Below are 21,926 nucleotides of genomic sequence, written 5' to 3' on the forward strand. Positions count from 1 at the left end.
TACGCACGGGCGCAACCTTATAAAAGGTCCTGTGGCCGCCGTACGAGGAGCCGAATAAGGAGCGGGGAATTTGGAGGTACTCTCTATGGGGGCAATTGGGGGGCTCTGTGTATGGGGGGGGTACTGTGTATGGGGGGCACTGTATGGGGGGACACTGTAAGGGGGGCTCTGTGTATGGGGGGGCTCTGTGTATGGGGGGGTACTGTGTATGGGGGGGCACTGTGTATGGGGGGCTCTGTGTATGGGGGCACTGTGTATGGGGGGCTCTGTGTATGGGGGGGCTCTGTGTATGGGGGGGCACTGTGTAAGGAGGGCTACTGTGTATGGGGGCATTGTGTATGGAGGGTACTTTCTATGGGGGCTACTGTCTGTGGGGCAATTGAGGGCATGGTCTATGGGGTCAATTGGGGGCACTGTCTATGGGGGGTACTGTTTATGGGGGCAAATGAGGCACTGTGTATGGGGGGCACTGTATGGGGTGCTGTCTATTGGGCCATCGTGGGTACTATTTTAACTATTTTAAAAATGGGGTGTGGCAATTGGGGCGTGGCCACAAAGGGGCGTGGTCTTTTTGTGGGGGTCACCACAACATGAGGAAATGTATTAAAGGGTCGCGGCATTAGGAAGGTTGAGAACCACTGTTTTAGAGGTTTTTGAAACCATGAAAAAACTAATTTTCTCTAAAACCACAAATGGCAAGTGATTTATTAAAACAGCCTTTCAAAAAAGCACAAATGTGAAAAACCCCCACTGAAAAAACACAAATTTTTCATTTTGTCACACAAATGAAAGCTTAAAAAAAAACCAAAAACCTTGATAACCATGAAGCATAGAAAGCTTAGTCTGAAAAGGGACACTTGTCCATTGACTTCTACATGACCTCAACAGCTTTTAGATGGCGTATTTTTACTTCTGTTGCAGTTCTGACAAATAATCAATGGCAAAAAAAAATAAAAATTTTTTTTCAAAAAAAGCATATATTTGTGTAAAAAATACAAATAGCGAAAAAAATATGAACGTTAGTTAATGTCCCCTCTAGTCTCCATTATTAAAAGTCTCCACTGTTCTGATTTATTTTTATAGTTTTTTATAGTTTATTTTTATAAATTTGTATAATTTATTTTTATTTTTATAGTGTGTATATATATATATATATTTATTTATAGTGTGTGTATATATATATATATATATACATATCCTTTTTGTTTCAAATGTATCCTTAACCCCTTTAGATTGGAAGCTCTTGTGACTAGGGCCCTCTGATCCTATTGTTACTCTGTAAACTCTTGTTTGTCAAATTATTGTAAAATTACTGTTTGTTAGAATTGAATGTAAAGTGCTGCATAATTTACTAGTGCTGTATGAATACATGATGATGATGATAGTTGGGGTCAAGTACAAAGTACAGTTTTATTATTACAGAGAAAAAGAAAATCATTTTTAAAAAGTTGAATTATTTAATTAAAATGAAGTCTTTTCGAGATGGCCTTCCTGTAATTTGGAGCTTCTTGGATAGTGGATTTATGGATAATGAATCCTATAGCTGTTCCAAGTTATATTGCTACGATCCCTGAAGTCAGATGATATCTTTGCAGCTGCAGCGAACAGATCTGGTACTTGGGCTTGAAGGCCCATGTCATGCTCAGTGGTGCCCAATGTCTCATTAAAATTATTAGGGGAATAGTTAATAAAGGATAATCAGAATCAGCTCACAGAAATGTAACCTGTCTATTCACAAAGGTGCAACATTCCTATTATTAAAGAAATTATCCACCATTTTGCATTATTGTTTCTATGGCAATCAATACTGATACACTTGCAAAGACTTGTGGGTACTTATTGATGTTTTCAAATTTGTCTCAGAGAAAAAATGACAAACATTTAAGATATATATATATAAATGTATCTGTATGTTTTTGTGGTGATGAATTGTTGCAGGAATTGTGTCAGTGTAACCCCATTGTGGACCTACACCTATATTCGCCATGAGATGAATGAAGGATGGATTTGATAGATGAATAAATATCTGTTGTCAGCAAGATGGCTGACAGTGGGTGACATAAGGCACCTGGGTATTGTGTAGTAGCGATAGCTTTAGATTTCTGTAAAAGTATATACAATTTTAGTGTATATGGACAGTTTGTTTTGTAACTATATTTATCTCATGATTATGTCTTAGATCACTCGCATAGGCCTCATCATTCACAAAACCAAACATCTGGGCTTCCAAGTTTTGTCTGGATCTGCTGGATTTTTACTGGCTGGATATTCTGTAGGTGAGTAGATGGAACATTATATTTGATTTTGGGTTCTGCATAATAAATCCCATACCTGTACTGTTATATTATCTTTTATTTATATGGCCCGACACCTTTATGCGGCACAGAGATCATTCATCATTCACATCAGTACTTTAAAATGTAGATACTTATGGAAAAACTCTTTAAAAACTGAATTAAGTATGAATTTCTTATGAATACTTTCGCATTAATTATAAAGGCTAGTGAAGGAGAAATCTAACAGCAGCTAAAGGCCTACTCCGTTCATTAACTTCCTGCACTGTTTGTGACATGCATAGAGAGATTCTGCACACCATTAATACTGAGGGAACTTGAAATGAATACTGACAGTGTCAGCACCCCCATCACTTTCATTGTTCAGTATTGCTACTGCCGTTAGCAGCACAATTTAATGTTCCCGAAAAGCCCGGGGGATTTTTAGGAACATTTTGAGAAGTGGAACATGCGTTTCACCAACGCAGGAGATGTGATCGGCATGGATTTCAGAGGACACCGTGTCAGAGCAGAACATGTGGGCTTGCTATCTGAGGAATGGCATCTCTGAGGTCATTTTCAAAGCCCGTGGGTAATTTGGGTCACCTCTATACAGCCAGCATGCAAAACAGCTTTGTCTTAAAGAGCTGCGTGGTTTATAATCTTACAATGCATTTCTCTTACTGAGTTTACACAGAAATGATAAATCCAAATAAATATGCCAGCCTCCTTGCTTACTCAAGGGCATATGATGCCACTGATCTTCCTGGAACTGCGTTGCCTCATTATATATAACATTTATAACTAATATAGAGTAAAATATGCTGCTTATTTGGATATTAAAACATGCCCTTAAAAATCTAAGTTGTCAGTCATATATTTCACTTTCCATTTAGCACTTCCTAGATGTCACCTGGATGGCAAATACACATGATTTTGGGGTTATATCAAGTTTGCCTTAATAACAGTATCCACAAAATGGCGCCTGCCTGCCTGCTTGCTTGCTATTATTATGACGTCCAAGACTGAAGGAAACAAAATGTAAATCATTTATATGGTGTAATGAAGTTTATTTTGCTCAACTAACATGATAGCAAATGATTTGTATTTTTTTCCTAGGGTGACAAGTCCCCTTGAAAGCGAATTTAAAAATTCCAAGTGCAATGTCATTTTGCCTTCGCGTTCCATGCTTAAGTTCACATTAGGGGACCCTGATTTTCTCATGCACCGTTTTTTCTGATTTAACAGAATTTTAATTTAAAAACAGTATTGCATATAGTACAGTATGTGATCCCTTATCCGGAAACCGTTATGCAGAAAGTTCAGAATTACGGAAAGATAGATTCCATAATCAGCAAATAATTCTAATTTTTAAAAATGATTTTCTTTTTCTCTGTAATTATAAAACAGAACCTTGTACTTGATCACAACTAAGATATAATTATTAACATTTATTTATAAAGCGGCAACATATTCCGCAGCGCTGTACAATAAGTGGGTTTCATACATTGGACATACAGAGTAACATATAAAGCAATCAGTAACCGATACAAGAGGTGAAGAGAGCCCTGCCCAAAAGAGCTTACAATCTACAATGATTAATCCTTATTGGAAGAAAAACAAGCGTATTGGGTTTATTTAATATTTAAATGATTTTTATCAGACTTAAGGTATCAGACTTAAGATCCCTTATCTGGAAACCCCAGGCATTCTGGATAACAGGTCCCATACCTGTCTTCATGTTTTTGAACTGGAATAATGCATCTTCATTAACAAGGTCATGGGGAAGTAATAAGCTTAACGGCAACTGAAACCATTATTTTAGAATCATTATATTTGCACATGAAGCGTTTTTGAGCATTAGGAATATAGACTGAAGCTGGTGAGCTAAAGTGGAATTTATTGCTTGGCTGGGAAGCCATATTTAGGCACAGAAAACCTCATAGAGAGTGTAACGTTATCCCTTTATTGCTGAACACTTTAATTGTCCCAAAAGGGTGCATAAGATTTACTACTCGTTTGTGAGTATATCTTTGCGTGTTTCCACTTTTGGAGGCATATCAGGAAAACATTTGGACTCCTGCGGAACAAATATGCTCTCCTTTACCCAACACAAGCACAGAACAAAAAGAATGCACAAATTGGCTCTCTGGGATGCTGTGTAGTTATTTCCAGCTGGAATGTGCAGTTGATGACTAGCAATAATTCTGATACAGTTTGTTCTTTTTTAACATTCCAAGTATGAAGTTAAAGGATGAGATGGGCAGAATTTAGTTTTCACCATAGTTTGTAAGATCGTGGCCGTGACATTCTCTGACAGATGGAATTTCTATATTAGTATGGCTGCAGTTTAAACTTCTGGATATCGCCTCAGAGTCACTTAAATATTATATTTAAGTGTGGGGTTAGGAGTCCTTAGTAATCTTAAAGTAGGAATACCCTTTAGCTTCCCTCGCTCCAGTCTCCGCCATAAAGTATTCTCCAGTATTTACAGTAGTAGAGATTTCTCCTTATGTCCCCCAAATTACGAAATATTTAATGGGGGACTCCATCCAAACTCAACTTAAGCTTGTTGAATAGAAAATATAGCCGCCCCCCTGTTCTCCTGCTGCTCAGGCTGACTACTTTGAAAAAAAATTAAATGTAACAGTAGTTGCCTGTCCCCAGCCTCCCTTCAGCCTGCATCCAACAAATCCCACAATCCCATACACATGTGATGTCAGTGTAACCCTATTCTGGCTAATAATTGCCAGTACCGGCTAGTAGGTATGAGCACGGGCACATGTGACTCCAACACACAGGCTGGGCCTTCGCAAAACGGAAGAATTACACTTGAGAGGTGTTGCAGAACTACAACTCTCTACTGCCACAACGTGTATATAAGTAATTATGGACGCCAGAGGTTCTTTTGCATTTGAACTAGAACTTGGTTTATTGATGGTACACACATATGCAGGGTTAATACTCACAGCTTAGAGGTAGAATAGCATATAAATGTCAAATGCAGTTGCAGATAGCAGGAATAGTATGGCACCACTATGGAGATAGGCATAGGGGATAGCCAGGAGTCCAAAGGTAGTGTCTGCTTTATCTGGACCGGATCCCTACAGCGACGGTGGTTCAGGGGTTAATAACAGCCTAAATCCTATGTCTGACACTGCGGTCCCTACAGTAAGGCAGCAGAGCCTTGGGTGTACTAAACCCTCTATAGTCTCCTATGTGGGAGCGTATAGCTGCTCATACTAAATAGCCCTGAACTAAGTCACACTCCTAAAGCGTGCTGTAACAGAGTCTAACCTGCAAATGACTACACCTCATTCACGGGGTCCCTGATCCCCGACTTAGAATCACTAGATGGATTGGCTTCCTCTAGGGCACAGACTTCTGGGCCAAGTTGAGAACCCAGGCTCGATGTGCAACCTGTTCTGAAGGATAGGAATGCCAAAGAGGAAGTGCCCACACCCTGCAAATCACTATATTACAGTGTGCAGGAAGTGGTCATCCTAACTAAAGGCCAATAAGTGCATAGTGACACATAACTAAAGTGGCAACATTACAATCTGCTCAGTAACAGCAGATAGCACAGTGTAGGGCTAAAGCCATAGGGAGCTTAGTTCCTATGGGTCCCTACATTCTCCCCCGGGAAAACCCATTCCGACCCGGCAATGGAGACAGAATGCAAACACATATATCAAAACATCAGTTTGAAAATATTGCAAAATAAACAGTTCCATACAACCGCCTCCAGACAGTCTCTCCTGAGATCTATCACGACATAATGGATACTGCAAGAAAAGGCATAGTTAAGGCACAATAGTGAACTGTTACTGTTACGTTACTGGAACATATATACAACCCACATGAGCGTCTACCAGAGAACACTCAGGCCTATACTTAGAGAACCATGGGATAACTCCTGTCCCTGTTCAGGGTTTCCCAGGCACACACTTACAACTTGGGAGAGTCCTGCTGCCATCAGGCCCACCCAGACACTTGCTTAGATTGTGGTGAGGTTTTACATAGTTCGTTACACAACCCCGGTTGGGTGTTTCTGAAAAGGAAAAATCATATAAAGCACATCTTAGCAGTGCAAACGTGTAAGTGCAAACTTTAATCAACTGGCCCCACCAAAAACCATTCTTCAGTCAGTGCATCTCATCCCACCCTAGCCCAGTGTTCATAGAGTGCCAATTCTATGCACTTTGTAGGATATGAGAAGAGGTAGTAAGTCCCACCTTAATAGGCAAGTCAAAATAGAAATTATGTTGTGGTGGGGGCTCAGCAGTCTTTTTTTAGAGCCAACTATTTACGAAGCTCACATTAGTCTCTTAGGTGAGAGTGAATGAAAATTAGACAGCCCAAAAACTTTGGGACAACAAAGGAGATATGATGCAAGTCTCTAACTCTTGTGAGTGAGTCCAAGCAAAAACTTTAAGGGAAGAGGTTCCCAATAATGAAGATTATACAGGCATCCTAGAGCCACTGTGGGTATTCAGACTAGGGTCCCAAACCTCTCAACAGTGTCCTCGTAGGGGATATAGTACCTGGGATGTGGTTTGTCTATGCGAGCACCGCTGGGGAGCAACGCATTAATAGTGAAGTGCTTCTCCTCGCTGTATTTGCCACAGCTTTTAACAAAATGCTTCATGATGGTACGGCCGTACCACCATTCATTTACTGTGTCGCACAAATAGGTGAGATCTTTTTCTCTTTTCTTTGGATTTGCGTGGAACAAGCCAGCCGGCCCGATATCCTCGCGGCGACATAACTCCCCGTACAACCACTCCTCCAGGTGTCGATCCACTTTATCAAACACCCACTCAGGTGCATATGGCATGAAGTAGCCGTACAGATCTCGAACCCGGAAATTTATTATCCGTTGCACCCGGGAGACTGTGCGGAAGACTTCTGGGTTTGCTCTACCAGGGAGGACCCAAAAGGTACTCTCATCCACATCTGGAAACCGTCGGATGGCAAGGTGCCTCTCACTTGAAGGGCCTACCTTGGTGCTGGTTGTAGCGGTAGTGTCGGTTTGTTGAGTCTCTGGGGGGTCATCCTGATCTCCCCATCCTGGAACTGACTCTGGGGCAGATTGTTCTGCAGGAGTATCAAGCACACTTCCTGAAGGTGATACCCCCAGAGTAGGTGATGGTCTGGAGGAGCCACGGTTGCGACCCCTCCCCCTGGCGGGCGGCTTGTTTTCAGCCACATCGGAGTCGGAGGACCCCATGATGAATGGGCCTTCCCCTGGCTGGCTCCTATAAACTTCGGACACTGACATGGGAAATGTGCCCTTTTTCCTCGCAATAGTATAGGAAGGTTTGCGTAGGTGGCTTGGAGACAGTCCAGTAATAGGCGCACATTCAGGCGCTGTAGCAAACTCTTTGTTAGGCTCTGTGGGTGGCTCTATAGGTGGCTCAGTAGTATCCACTGGAGGGGTAGCTTCCCCTTTAATCTCTGTGTCTGCGGTGGCGATGGCCTTTGGAGACACGCTGTCCAGGGCTGAGACCACTGAGGAGGCTGGTTCACTGTCCTCTGGCTCCACAACAACATTGAAGGGGCCATTCCAGCACTCCTTTGAGCATTGGGGGCAGATGGAGCTAAATTTGTCAAACTCCTTTATAAGCGCTTGCCCGCACTTCCCACAGTAAGGGGTTACTAGGTGGATGTTGTCCCGTATCACCCTTATACCAAAGTTCCCTGCCCATGTGTATCTGGGCTCAAGCTTTACTTTGTCGGGCTCCCGGAATGAAAAGGGATACTTTACCCGGGGCATATCCAACTCCTCCCATCCGTCCCAGCCGGCGTCCGCCATTTTGTTATCTGGGTACAGATGCTGTGGGGTCCTGGAGGTAGTATCCGCCACAGTGAAATGTCCACAACAGCAGCCGCTGTGTTTGGTAGGTGTGGACTGAGCGCTGTAAAAGCTTGGGAAGCTGTTAAAGGCTTTCTTAGCTAAGTCAGGTAGCGATGCTGCAAGAGCTATCTGAGATGCGTCCGCACTCTCAGCAAGTCTGGCACAAAATGGCGCTCGTGACATCATGTCCGGGCACCTCCCTACAGAACCGCACTTGATTGGCTGCCTTCCCCCACGTGACTGGGGTGATGGGCGGCGGTTTCTGCAGCGCGCGTCTCCTATACCAAGATGGCGACGGTTTACTTCGCGCCAAATATGGCGGCGCCCACAGCTAGCAGCGTGGAGTAGGAGATAGGCGCGAAAATCACAAAAATACAGTTTTAATAGTCTAGGCACATGGGACATTCGGGAAGAACCTCAAACCGAACCCACGGCCTTTTATATAGGTATTATTTCAAAAATCAGGCGCTTTGCTTTAGTGAGTCCGTAGCTGCAAAAGCGCTTGTCAGTCACTTTTCAATAAAGATAATACACGGCAGTGTGCAATAAGGGCCCCACGTTGGGCGCCATAAATGTTACCCTATTCTGGCTAATAATTGCCAGTACCGGCTAGTAGGTATGAGCACGGGCACATGTGACTCCAACACACAGGCTGGGCCTTCGCAAAACGGAAGAATTACACTTGAGAGGTGTTGCAGAACTACAACTCTCTACTGCCACAACGTGTATATAAGTAATTATGGACGCCAGAGGTTCTTTTGCATTTGAACTAGAACTTGGTTTATTGATGTTACACACATATGCAGGGTTAATACTCACAGCTTAGAGGTAGAATAGCATATAAATGTCAAATGCAGTTGCAGATAGCAGGAATAGTATGGCACCACTATGGAGATAGGCATAGGGGATAGCCAGGAGTCCAAAGGTAGTGTCTGCTTTATCTGGACCGGATCCCTACAGCGACGGTGGTTCAGGGGTTAATAACAGCCTAAATCCTATGTCTGACACTGCGGTCCCTACAGTAAGGCAGCAGAGCCTTGGGTGTACTAAACCCTCTATAGTCTCCTATGTGGGAGCGTATAGCTGCTCATACTAAATAGCCCTGAACTAAGTCACACTCCTAAAGCGTGCTGTAACAGAGTCTAACCTGCAAATGACTACACCTCATTCACGGGGTCCCTGATCCCCGACTTAGAATCACTAGATGGATTGGCTTCCTCTAGGGCACAGACTTCTGGGCCAAGTTGAGAACCCAGGCTCGATGTGCAACCTGTTCTGAAGGATAGGAATGCCAAAGAGGAAGTGCCCACACCCTGCAAATCACTATATTACAGTGTGCAGGAAGTGGTCATCCTAACTAAAGGCCAATAAGTGCATAGTGACACATAACTAAAGTGGCAACATTACAATCTGCTCAGTAACAGCAGATAGCACAGTGTAGGGCTAAAGCCATAGGGAGCTTAGTTCCTATGGGTCCCTACATCAGTAAGGAAAGGAACATCACAGTGCAATGCATTGTGGGTTATGTAGTTCCTGCATACTGTCTGTAAACTGTGGAGAAGTTGTTACTATTTGTAATATCAATGTTTTAGTCCCTCCTCTCCTGCCAGGATTTTAAATGATGCAGAAAGAGAAGAACTCTTTTGCAGTTGGATTTCGGCATATAAAAATGGTATTTATTCATACTTCTGGTATTTATTCATACAGTGATAGGTATATTAGGGGTTTCTGTATTTTGTGGGGTTCTTTTTAACAAATTTTGATTTGGAAGCCGGAGTGCCCCTTTAAGAAAAAAAAAATTAAAATGGCCACATCGAAGCCCACTCTGCGCCCACTTACATAATTACTGCACCAAGCAGTTAGGCCTTGCCAATGAATTCTTGGGGGTCATCTATGGAAACCATGGTGTTTTTCAGTGGCACAAGTTGAAATTTCTTCCCAGACTCCAAAATCATCCTTAACTTAAGGTGGCCATACACGGGCCGACTATAGCTGCCGATATCGGTCGCTTGGACCGATTCGGCAGCTAATCGGCCCGTGTATGGGGAGAGCAGAGCGGCCTGGCCGACCGATATCTGGTTAGAAAATCTGGTCGGATCGGGGACCGCATCGGCTCGTTGATGCGGTCCCCGATCCGACTGCCCCATTGCCGCCCACATAATGACCCCAGGGCCAAACGATCGAATTATTATTTTTTTTACCTAAATGGTCCCCGATATCGCCCACCCGTAGGTGGGGATATCGGGGGAAGATCCGCTCGCTTGGCGACATCGCCAAGCGAGCGGATCTGCTCGTGTATGGCCACCTTTAGAACTTAGTATGTTATTTTTTATTTTGAAACACTTTTTAATTGGTCTTCATTTTAGATTTGCTATAGTTTTTTTTTTTAATTATTTGCTTGTTTCTTCTGACTCTTTTAAGCTTTTTGGGGGTCACTGACCCCAGGAGCCAAGCAGTTAAAAAACTTTTCTCAATTTTATTGTTACTTTTTATTGTTTATCTTTCCATTCAAACCCTCTCCTATATATATTCCAGAATTCAAACAACTACCTGGTCGTTAGGATAATTTGGAGCCTAGGAACCAGATAGCTGCTTAAATTTCAAACTGAAAAGCTGCTGAACAACCAGCTAAATAATTCAAAAACCACACATAATACAAAATGAAGACCAGTTGCAAATTTCAGAATAGCACTCTCTACATCATACTAAAATTTAATTTAAAGGTGAACAACCCCTTTTATGGGATCAGTTCTAGGTGCTGTTCCATGGGAGGATGCCCTTCTGGATGCCCAGAGCACACAAGAAGAAGCAGAAAGGGGGTATTTAGGATCCCCTGCTCAGAGAAGCAATCTGCAGGCAATTTTCAAAATTGTGCCAACCAATAGGCATGTCTGGACCCTTTAATTAAGGGTTTCTACATACATTACTGAGCCATTTTCCATTTAAAAGCCAGCAGGCTAGGTATGCCTAATATATATAACATGTCCTATTTATATATATTATAGTTCATGGCGTGAGCCTGTCTCTGATAAAATTGGAAGTGGAATCCGTCTGAGAATTTTAATTTGGCCCCGTATGACTAGAAATGGCAGGGACAAATTCATCATATATTTAAAAACAGAATTCTTTTTACCATTGTCTGCATTTGTAATATCACGAGTTCCCCTACTTGTTTATCAATCTGCATCCTTATGCAGCGACTGTGCCCAAAGAGCATTGTTCCATATTAATGCATTTCCTCTTCTGGCCTCTGGCCTCTGCAGGTTGCGCTGCATCGATCAAATCAGCAAGGAGGAATGGACAATGATAATTTATTTCTAAAAATGCCAAATGTATTCTGTAGTTGTGGAACAGTCGCAAATACAAATAGGGAAATGCAGACAGCACGCTAGTGCCAGTGGTGGGGGGCCCTACACGCAAGAGCAGTCTAAACACAAATTAAATGACTCTGGTGGCCATTAAAATGGAAAAGCTAAATTGCAAAATCAATCTTGCTGTGGAGGAAGTTTTAGATGTCATATTAATACAAGGACAGATTAATACAGGAATAGAAAGAATCTATTTCTCGTAAACATACTTTGAAAATATTTATTTCTCCTTATTGTCAAGCTGGCCGGCTAGATAAAGGCCTGATAAGCACCATTGTTTGAATGGGCCAAAATGAGTACAATAATAAAAGGGGAATCAGATTATTAAAAGTATTTTTTTATTTGTTGCAGAGAGATATTATTAAATAGTGGTGATACATAGCACTTTTCTCTTGATGTCTTATGAGTGCCTTTGTCAGGGTTTGTGTATGGCATGAAATTCAGATGTCTGGAGAAGATTTGTATAATGCTGCCATAATTGGCCTTGACTTAGACTAATATGCAAGGTCATCCAAAAAGAAATTTTGGTCAAAAATGTATTATTTTTACTTTGTCCAGCCAGTGCAGCCCCCCCATACCCTGCTTGGCTAAAGGTCGGGGGTCGTGGCCAGCTGTGTTTTTGGGACTGCTGCTGCCTCCCTTTACCTGCCCCATGCTTACATGTTTGAGCAGGTACTTGGGGGGCTATGTCACTAGTGCAGAGAGCCCTATTACATTTTCTGCACTTTCTTATTTTCTGCCATTTCCATTTAAAAAAACAGAAATTTAGCTCTTAAAGTGATACTGACACGAAAAAACAACTTTTTAAAATATGAATCTACATAAAAAGTTGCCTATAGGTCGTGTTGATCATTTTTTGCTGATATGGCTGCTTTTGTAAGTAATTGTTACTTGAAATCCCAAAACCTGACTGTTTTGCCAACCTGACTGTCCCTTCTCAGCCTGTCAATTACAGCTTCTAATGCTAACGGCCCCCTGCTGGACAAATATGGCAGCCCCCTTACAGAGGAACATGGGGGATCAGATAGGGAATGTAAAAGCTTGGACAAATATTTTTATGGCAAAATTATAAATAGCATGCAAAGACAATGTTATGACAGATGTAAAAAAGGTTTAATTTCTGGTGTCAGTATCTCTTTAAAGTTACCAGAGGCGGCTTTTTATCACTCCAGGTAACTAGCGGCTCTCTGCCGCCTGAAGGTTCTCACCTTGCCTCATCGCAGGAGCGGCAGTGGTAGCGGCGCACTATGGAAGTGATGTCATGCGCACGCTGCACATGATGTCACTTCTGCAACGTTGGTGTGTGTGACATCACTAGTATGCTGCGCATAAGGCAGTTATTGAGCCTAAAAGAGGTTACATTTCCTTTTACATTTTTTTAGTAAAAAAATGAAAGCTGCTAAATTTGACAAATACTAATTGTATTTATTTGCTTTTAAGTCTGTTTTATTTAAAAGATCTATATTACTTAGGGGCACATTTACTAACACACGAACGGGCCAAATGCGTCCGATTGCGTTTTTTTCGTAATGATCGGTATTTTGCGATTTTTTCGGAAATTATCGCGACTTTTTCGTTGCCAATACGATTTTTGCGTAGCCATTCCGAAATTTGCGAAAAATCTGGCGATTTTTTTTCGTAGCGTTAAAACTTGCGTGAAAAGTCGCGATTTTTTCGTAGAGTTAAAACTTGTGCGAAATGTCACGCCTTTTAAGTTTTAACGCTACGAAAAAGGCACGACTTTTCGCGCAAGTTTTAACGCTACGAAAAAATCGCCAGATTTTGCACAACTTTCGGAATGGCTACAAAAAACTCGCGTTTTTTCGCGCAAGTCGTAATGGCTACGAAAAACTTGCGTTTTTTCGCGCAAATCGTATTGGTAACGAAAAAATTGCGATAATTTCCGAAAAGGCGCCGAAAAAAATACGAAAAAGTCGCAAAATGTTCGTTTTCCAATCGGAATTTTTCCAATTCGGATTCGAATTCGTGTCTTAGTAAATCAGCCCCTTAGTGTAATACTTATTTTACTATTTAGCCAGTATTGATTTGATGGTAAAACCAGATCCATTGCAGGCAACTTATATCCAGTGTTAGCACATTTCTTAAATACCCGGGGCCCCTGTGACAAACTGCTAACAGCTGAGTGCACACTTATTTGTCATTATATTTTGCAGTTGTTGTATAGCTAATATAAATGTCACTCTGTACACGAACACACAGCGACTATTTCATTTATTGCAAAGCCACGTGAGAGATTTCTACTTTGCTGATAAGGTTTTAAAGGCTGAATATTTACAAATTGCCTACAAGAAACTCAGGATTTTAACAGCAATTTGAAGGCAGGTATTAATACAGATTTATAAATCTTTTACCCAGGGCACTTTCCTTTAAACGTTCTCTGATATGTTTATAAAGATATGCCAGCGGCACTCTTGCCTCACCAGAAAATGCATTTGCCTTTGCCAAGGCTGGTAGCTACTACAACCACTAACATACAGTTGTATTCTTTGGAATATGTAGGTTTTTTTTTTTAAATGCTGAGCATGTTTATGTTCAATGTTAATACAATCTAACATTTAAGACATAACTGTTAAGGTTGAACCTATTTCTAAGAACAGGACTATCGAACCAGAGGCCCATGGGCTGGATGTGGCCCACCAAAAGATTTTTATGGTTCTGACTCAGGGCTCCATGGACTTTATGGCATCATCATTTTAATATAATCTGCCTCTCAAACAGACTGTATGAGACAAAATTGCCCCATGGCATATAATAAGTTGGACAACACTTTTTAGAAGACATGGTAGAATTAAAGGAGAAGGAAAGACTAAATCACTGGGGCCAAAATGTTAGACACCCTCCAGTGATTGGAATCGCTTACCTAAAACCCTCGGCCGGTCCTCCTGTTAGGAGAAAACAGTACTGGCTGGGGTGCATATGAGCTAGCGATCCTTTTTCCTGCTTTGGTCTTCACATATGTGCAGTAGAGTCAGAGACTTAAACAAAAAAGGTGACTTTTTTACTCAACTGCACATGCGTCGGCTCTGGAATTCTGAAGAAATAAAACAGAAGGAAGAGGAACGCTTGTTTACAAATACCTCAGTAGTGATGTGCGGGCTGGCCCGATACCCGGGTGGGTTCCGGCCGACCTCAGCACATCACTTGCAGGTTGCGGGCGGGTTCGGGCCCTCCACACCCGCAACCTTACACTGCCGGCAGCTCTCTTCGGCTTGTTTATTTATAGGTGTGCCCGGAACCACTGCCCCTTTTGTCACGTCATAGCGGGTCTATAAATAAGGAAGGAAGCCGGGTCAGGTACGGGTCATGAAACTCTCGACCCGCACATCACTATAACCTGGGCCGGTGCAGTTAAGTGTTTACAATCACTGGGGGGTGCCTAACATTTGACACCTCCCAGTGATTTAGCCTTGGCACTGGCAGAATGTTCTGCAGTTTTAATCCCTGCTGAAACTCTTCTTCCTTCCACCAATTTTCACTTTCTATGTGTTTCACTGGTTCCTGATGATGATCTGACTATTCTCCCCAGGGCCAATAAAATGGATAAATCTGATCTAGTCCAACTCAATGCTAGTTTTTAAGAGTATTCATTGAAATTCTGTCTTAATATTTTTAGTGTGAGTGAGCCTTTTGTGAAGATTCAGATATGTACAAAGCTCTGACTTAAATTAAGATATGGCAATATCCTCTTGAAATTCCTCCTTTCTTCACCCTCAAGTCCAACAGATTGAAAGCCTGATTATCATTCCATATGTGTTCACCTGTAGTTCTGACAGCTTTTAGTATGTAGGCCCCCTTTAGTTTTGACACGTCTTCCTGTGTGGCCCCCTTTGTAGCTTTATCAAATGGCTCACTTTGGGAGGTCGTCCACAGGCAGGAATGGACAATCTACACTTCCCTTCAGTTTCCCATACAATCAATGATAAACCAGCTTGTACACTAATAGTTGCTGTGGCCCCCAAAGAACTTTCTTAAAAATTCCAATTAGCACCCATGCAACAAAACTTATTTAAGCAGAAATGCTGTACGGCAGTATAGGGAGTGTTGCTGTACTCAGTATAATATCTTTCTATGACCTCTGCCAGGAGAGCTGTAAAGCAGCAAGTGTTATATTATAGCTGGCGTGAGTTCCTCGGTATAAACACACCATGTTGCAGGCAATAATTCCTTCCATAACATTCTAAGTTTTGTTTCCAACACAGATCCCATTCACAGTCTATAAGTAATTAATCAGATAACATCAAAGGTCAATAAGTAACATAAACACACTCAGGCCAGCTGTCTTGTAGTCAATGTGTTTAGCAGGCTTAGGGCAATAAGCAAAGTGACCTAGTCTGGGATCTACACTGGCAATACAACAGTATTTATCTCCCTGTTTGTACTGCAGGTGCTGTTGGAGGAGTCTGTGCTCTGGCCAATGTCCTCGGAGCTCAGGTCTGTGAACTGGAAAGACTTTGTCTGAATGGTCGGTGGCAAGAAGCAAAGGAGTTACAGTACCGTCTTATTGAACCAAACACTGCCGTAAGTTTACAGTCAGAAGAATAGTTCTTCTACCAGTCTGTGTGGCATGAACATCTCTTAGCAGTCTAAGGGATGTAATTATTAACATTGGAGACGGACATCACCGGTGATGTTGCCCATAGTAACAATAATAGCAATTAGATTTGAACAGTCAACTACAAGTTAGAAAACAAAAGCGAAGATCTGACTGGTTGCTGTAGGCTACATCACCGGTAATGTTTGTTTCCAATATAAATAAATACACCCCCTTATTGTAGGAAGCTAAGTGCGGTGCAATGGAGCAGCAGGTAGAGTAGGTGGGCTTGTGTCAGGGGCAGAAGGGGTCCATGGCTGGGGCTGGGGTGGTGGGACCCTAAGATGGTGGCAATCGGTGGCCCTGCACATCCCAGTCCAACACTGTTCCAGTCCATCCAACTGGGTCCAGTTGAGTTGAGGTTAGGGCAATGTGTAGATAAGTCACGTTCCTCCACTCCCATATCAGCAAACCAATTATGTACAGCCATTACTTAGGGCATGGGGACATTATGGTGCTAAGCTGCAAAAGGGCTTTCCTAAAACTGCCACATATTAGTTAGCACAGATTTGCCAAGAATGTCATCTTATGCTTTAAGTTTAATGATTATTTGCACTGGAACCAGGGGCCCTAAATCAAAACCATGAAAAACAGACCATTATTCCTTCTCTGCCAAACTTTCTAGTTGGCATTATGCACCCAGGCAGGTATGCTGGCATCTGCCAAGCTCACCTATACATCAGACTGCCAAATGGTGGAGGGTAATTCATCTGAGAAGTCTTTTCCTCTGCTCCCATATGTTGTAACAGTGACTTTTATGGTGACACTTGGCATTGCCCATGGTGAAGTTAGGCTCGTGGGTTGCTGTTCACATATAAAAACTGCATTTCATGTGCAGACATTGCTTTCTGAGATGGATTAGAACAAATTGGCAGCAATAAATTAAATCTAGACTATAACCTTTTGCTTTGGCTGCCTTACATATGGCCGTTGCACTATTCGCCCTCTAACAAGCTGTATGACCCCGGGAGGCTTGTCTTATCTTCATTGCTCAAGCAAAACAAGCTAAAAGCTGTCTGTGGGACGGTTGCCAACTGGACAGCTGCAGAGCCCATTAGTTACCGCAATACCAGCTGTGATCATTCAAACCAACTGGGCTCCATCCTGATTCTGGGCAAAATTCTATCTGCTGCTCTCATACTTAAAGACAGATGCAAATTTGGGGAAAGGTCTAATACTGATTAACATCTTGCAAGCCAGAAATGCCTCTGACTAATGACAGCTAAATTCTCAGTATTAATTCTGCATCATTGTTATCTAAGCAAAAGCACAAAAAGGAAGGATTGTGATGCAAAGCATGGGGTCAGGTATCACTACCCTTGTTTGATCAACAGGACCAATACCCACAACCCAGGGCCGGAACTAGGGGTAGGCAGAAGAGGCACCTGCCTAGGGTGCAAAGCTGTGGGGCGCCAGGCAGGTACCTCTTCTTTAACCTCGCCAGCGGCCCTGGCAACCCCGCCACCCTGTGTGCACGCATTGTGTGCTTGTTTGTGTGCTTGTTTGCACATGTGTGCATGCACACGGGGTGGGGGGGGGGCAGTCAGGCCAAGCCGCCCAGGTTGCCTAGGGCACCCAGCAATGCCACAACTCCAAACCAAGAAATTATTAATAACCCCCAAGCAATAAGTAGGAAACCCACAAGTGTGGCTGCCCAAGGGCAGGATTAGGGCTAAACAACTAAACGATCACTGGGGGTTGTCATTTAGAAACACTGGGAAAATCTGCACCTGGGCAGTAATTCAGAGCAAGAAATCAGTGGTTAGATTTATTCAGCCAGCTACAGGCAGAACAGTGGAAGCACACATTTGATTTGTCACCATGGGTTAATCAGGGCCGGAACTAGGGGTAGGCAAAAGAGGCAGCTGCCTAGGACGCAACGATTAGGGGGTGACAGGCAGGAGCCTCTCCTGCCTACCCCTAGTCCTCCTTCTTTGTCATTGCCCCCACCGCTTGCCATTAGTGGCGGGGGCAATGACCCATCACTTCACGCACCCCCCCCCCATGCGCGCGATTAAGCATGGGGGTGTGTGGGGCGTGGCGGCCGACCGGGTTGCCTAGGGCGCTCAGTCGGCTTGGCTTGCCCTTCGGGTTACTGCCTAGGTGCAGTTTATAAATGATGTGTGTTTATAAATGAGCCTCAGAGTCTGGATTTGCTGACAGTATTGTCATTACTAAAACACCTGCTCCATCTGCATGCTGGAAAAGCAACCGTCAGCTCCGGACTGGGCTTGGTCCTCCACTGGGATTTTCTGAGACACATACAGAATGCTAGAGAAATGCATTGATGTCAATGCATTTAAAGTGAGAAAAAAAGCCCATTGACTCCTTTGGCGAAATGTTGCTACTTTTTACATTTTTTGTGATTTTGAAAATATTTCCACTTCCACTGGACAGTTTTACTCATCACTAATTATGAATTTAATTTTCACCTAGTCTGGCAATCCTTTAGAACCTATATGCAGACTCATATGAAAACCCATATGAATCTTGCAGCTCTGACTGTAAAACTGGGTTTATAAACTAAAAGTATAGGATGCATTATCTGGAAACTCATTATCCAGAACACTCCAAATTATTGGAGGGCCATCTCTCACAGACTCTATTTTAATCAAACTGTTCAAAAGTTTAAAAATGCCCCTTTCTCTGTAATAATAAAACAGTACCTTGTACTTGATCCCAACTAAGATATAATTAATCCTTATTGGTGGAAAAACAATCCTACTGGATTTATTTAATATTTAAATGTTTTTTTAGTAGCCTTAAGGTATGCAGATCCAAATTACATAAAGATCATTTATCTGGAAAACCCCAGGTAGGAGCATTCTGTATAACATGTTCCATACCTGACTAATCTTGAAGTTTCAGACTTGCCTTAGCTGCCATTGTCTCAGAGTGATTTTTCAACATTCATCCCTTCTATATAATTCCATAACCGGTAGCTAAAGTCATGGCTTACTAGTCCAGGGGAGTGCCTGATAAAACTGGGGGTGGGACCAACCAAACAGAGACATAAATGGAAGCCTCCATAGCAGGGAAAACTGTCTAGGCTTTCATGTATTCTTTAGAGAGAAATCATAAAACTAAGCCAACATTGGCATTGAGGTTAATGTGAATTAAATACCCCTTAAATATTTCATTATGGCAATAAATTTAATGATTCATTAAAGTGTTCAAGATGATTTTAAGTGGGTCAGTATCTTTTATTAATTTGCTGGTTCAATAAAACCAGGTACTTCATACTTAAGATCATTTTACTCCAAGGCTGCTGGATAGGTTACACTGCCAACATACAGAACAGGAGCTATGCTCCATTGGAGTAAGCATAAATATATTGAATACCATATATGGGCCGGCTTACTTTATGTACCGGATCAGCTGTTAGCATCTCAGTGTGCTGTTCAGCACTTAGGAAGGTATGTTGGGTACATTACTGTGACATAAACATGATAGATACAGTGTAGTGCACATAGCACAGTGTACTTTCCTGTAATCATAAGTACATATCAGTGATCGCAGGGCACACATCAACTGTTCAGCAACATATATAGTTTATTATGAACTTAACCTTAATTTCACCTATTTGTGTTACGGTGACCAGCTTATATGGTTTATATGTGATTGTTAATGAGCTCCGTGTAGAATTATATTTTTGTCTTTTTGCATATACAGGTATGGGATCCCTTAAAACCCGAAAACCCATTATCCAGAAAGCTCCGAATTACGGAAAGGTCATCTCCCACAGACTCCATTATAAGCAAATAATTCTAATTTTTAAAAATTATTTCCTTTTTCTCTGTAATAATAAAACAGTACCTTGTACTTGATCCCAACTAAGATATAATTAATCCTTATTGGAGACAGAACAAGCCTATTGGGTTTATTCAATATTTAAATGATTTTTAGCAGACTTAAGTTATGGAGATCCAAATTACGGAAAGACCCCTTATCCGGAATACCCTTGGTCCTGAGCATTCTGGATAACAGGTCCCATACCTGTACTTTTCAAGTTACAATGTGTGTCTAGTATATTAGACAATAGCTGTCTAACTGTGGACTTTAATGGCCAGATACACCAGCACACCTTCTCTTATCCATCTATGTGTTGGAACCCAAAAATGGACCCCCATGCTGTTTTACAATGTGAAGTTTCTTCCTTCAGAATTGTAATAATGTATTGGTTCTAAACCAGCTGACTTTATTTGGGTCCTCTGAGAAAAAAGGCTAAGGAACATTGATCTGGTAATATTGTGCCTGGCCAATTGGTTTTCTCCAGTCATACGATACAAGACAGTGCCCCCCTCATACTCCTGGGACATTCCTTGGATTTTATATTAAGCTCCAAAAATAGTAACAATTTTTTTTCCTTTCTTTTTAATTTTAGGTGACGCGTAAGTTTGGCATCCCGGGACTGAAACAAGCTATGGAATGGTTTGGTTTCAATGGGGGCAAATGCCGCTCTCCACTACTCCCATTGACAGAGCAGGAAATAAAGGAACTAAGGCACATTTTCACTGTCAATGGCTGGCTATCATTGTGAGAGGATGAAGTCCATTATATTATGGGATCTCCAAAACACTCAATATATTTGCACATTATTGTTTCTTTCAGTAATGTTACCTCGATCAACTGACTTATAAGCATTAAATATGAATAAAAAATATTTCAATATCAGTATAAAAATATATTAATCAATATAAATAACTTTACCTTGTATTTCCTTATTATGTTTTTGGAGAGAAATATATAATGCTGATGGGGAGGCAGAAGTTCAAGGGCTTTTTGGGGGTTGTAGCTGGTTTACTGCAAAGATTTACTGAGGGTTTATTTGCCATATAAATAATGTAAGCTCAGAAATGACTGTGATCCATGTGCCATAACTTACTAAATGATTCTGACTGACAACTATATAAGTCTGGGAACTCTCATGTTGTTTTGGGATACGAATGCTCGAGCTGAAGGCTCCTATGTGTATATATGTGCACTGGGGTACATTTTGAGTGGTTAACCTTGATGGACTTTGGTCTTTTTTCAACCCAACTTAATTATGTAACAATACAAAAAAATTCATAATAAATGATTATTTCTTGCTGCTCATTCTTATAGTAAAAAATAGAAAACTGTAGTTAACCCAAGGCTTAAAGAACCTATAATCTGTTATGAAAAAAAAAAAAAAAAAAGATTTCCTTTAAAGGACAAGGAAAAACACTTAGGGGCAGATTTATGATTGCTTGAGCAATTGTAAAAGAAATCCCATGTTGGGAACTCATTGGGTTTCGGGGATAAAGTAAGAAAGACTTTGCAAAGCCTTCCTGTATTTAAATAACACATGGTACGTTGGTTTACAGAAGGGTAACTGACAGTGGAAAGTTCCAGATGTAACTTCATTCTAACAGTCCTATCATCATGTGCCGTCTGCAATATGCCAGAAATGCAATAAATACTTTTAGGGTTAAAATAGGCCAAGGTTATAAGTGATGGAAGGAAAACAGTAATAAAGTGAGGATTTTACTAGGCAAGTTAATATTACTTGTGTGTCTGTATGAAGGCAAAGGCCCTTTTTTGTTTTGCACGTCGTTTTACATTACAGAGTTCCCCTGAAAAAATTAAAACATGTTTATCCCAATATTTGATGGGAGCCAATGGCTTTTGTGCTTTTATTGCTCTACCTGCAGTAGTCAGTTGGTTATTAGTTATGTGTCTAGCGCAAAATTTGTATTTCTACATAAGTCACAAGTTTCATTTTCTGATGGCGAGGCATAGCTAGACGGCAGCGGCTGGCCACCACTGGCCCAGTGCGTACTTAAACACAGCCC

The 21,926-nt window shown here is 41.7% G+C and overlaps 1 protein-coding gene across 1 annotated transcript in view; it reads left to right on the forward strand.

Moving 5' to 3' along the window:
- Positions 1–21,017, forward strand: part of hoga1 (4-hydroxy-2-oxoglutarate aldolase 1) — a 32,191-nt gene extending 11,174 nt beyond the window's left edge. The window contains 3 exon segments of the mRNA NM_001276678.1: positions 2,180–2,276; positions 15,904–16,037; positions 20,495–21,017. Coding sequence (NP_001263607.1) covers positions 2,180–2,276; positions 15,904–16,037; positions 20,495–20,650 — 387 coding nt within the window. The 3' untranslated portion in view covers positions 20,651–21,017.
- The last annotated feature ends 909 nt before the right edge of the window (positions 21,018–21,926 follow it).

Source organism: Xenopus tropicalis, chromosome 7, assembly GCF_000004195.4.
Source record: "Xenopus tropicalis strain Nigerian chromosome 7, UCB_Xtro_10.0, whole genome shotgun sequence".
NCBI classification, from domain to species: domain Eukaryota; kingdom Metazoa; phylum Chordata; class Amphibia; order Anura; family Pipidae; genus Xenopus; species Xenopus tropicalis.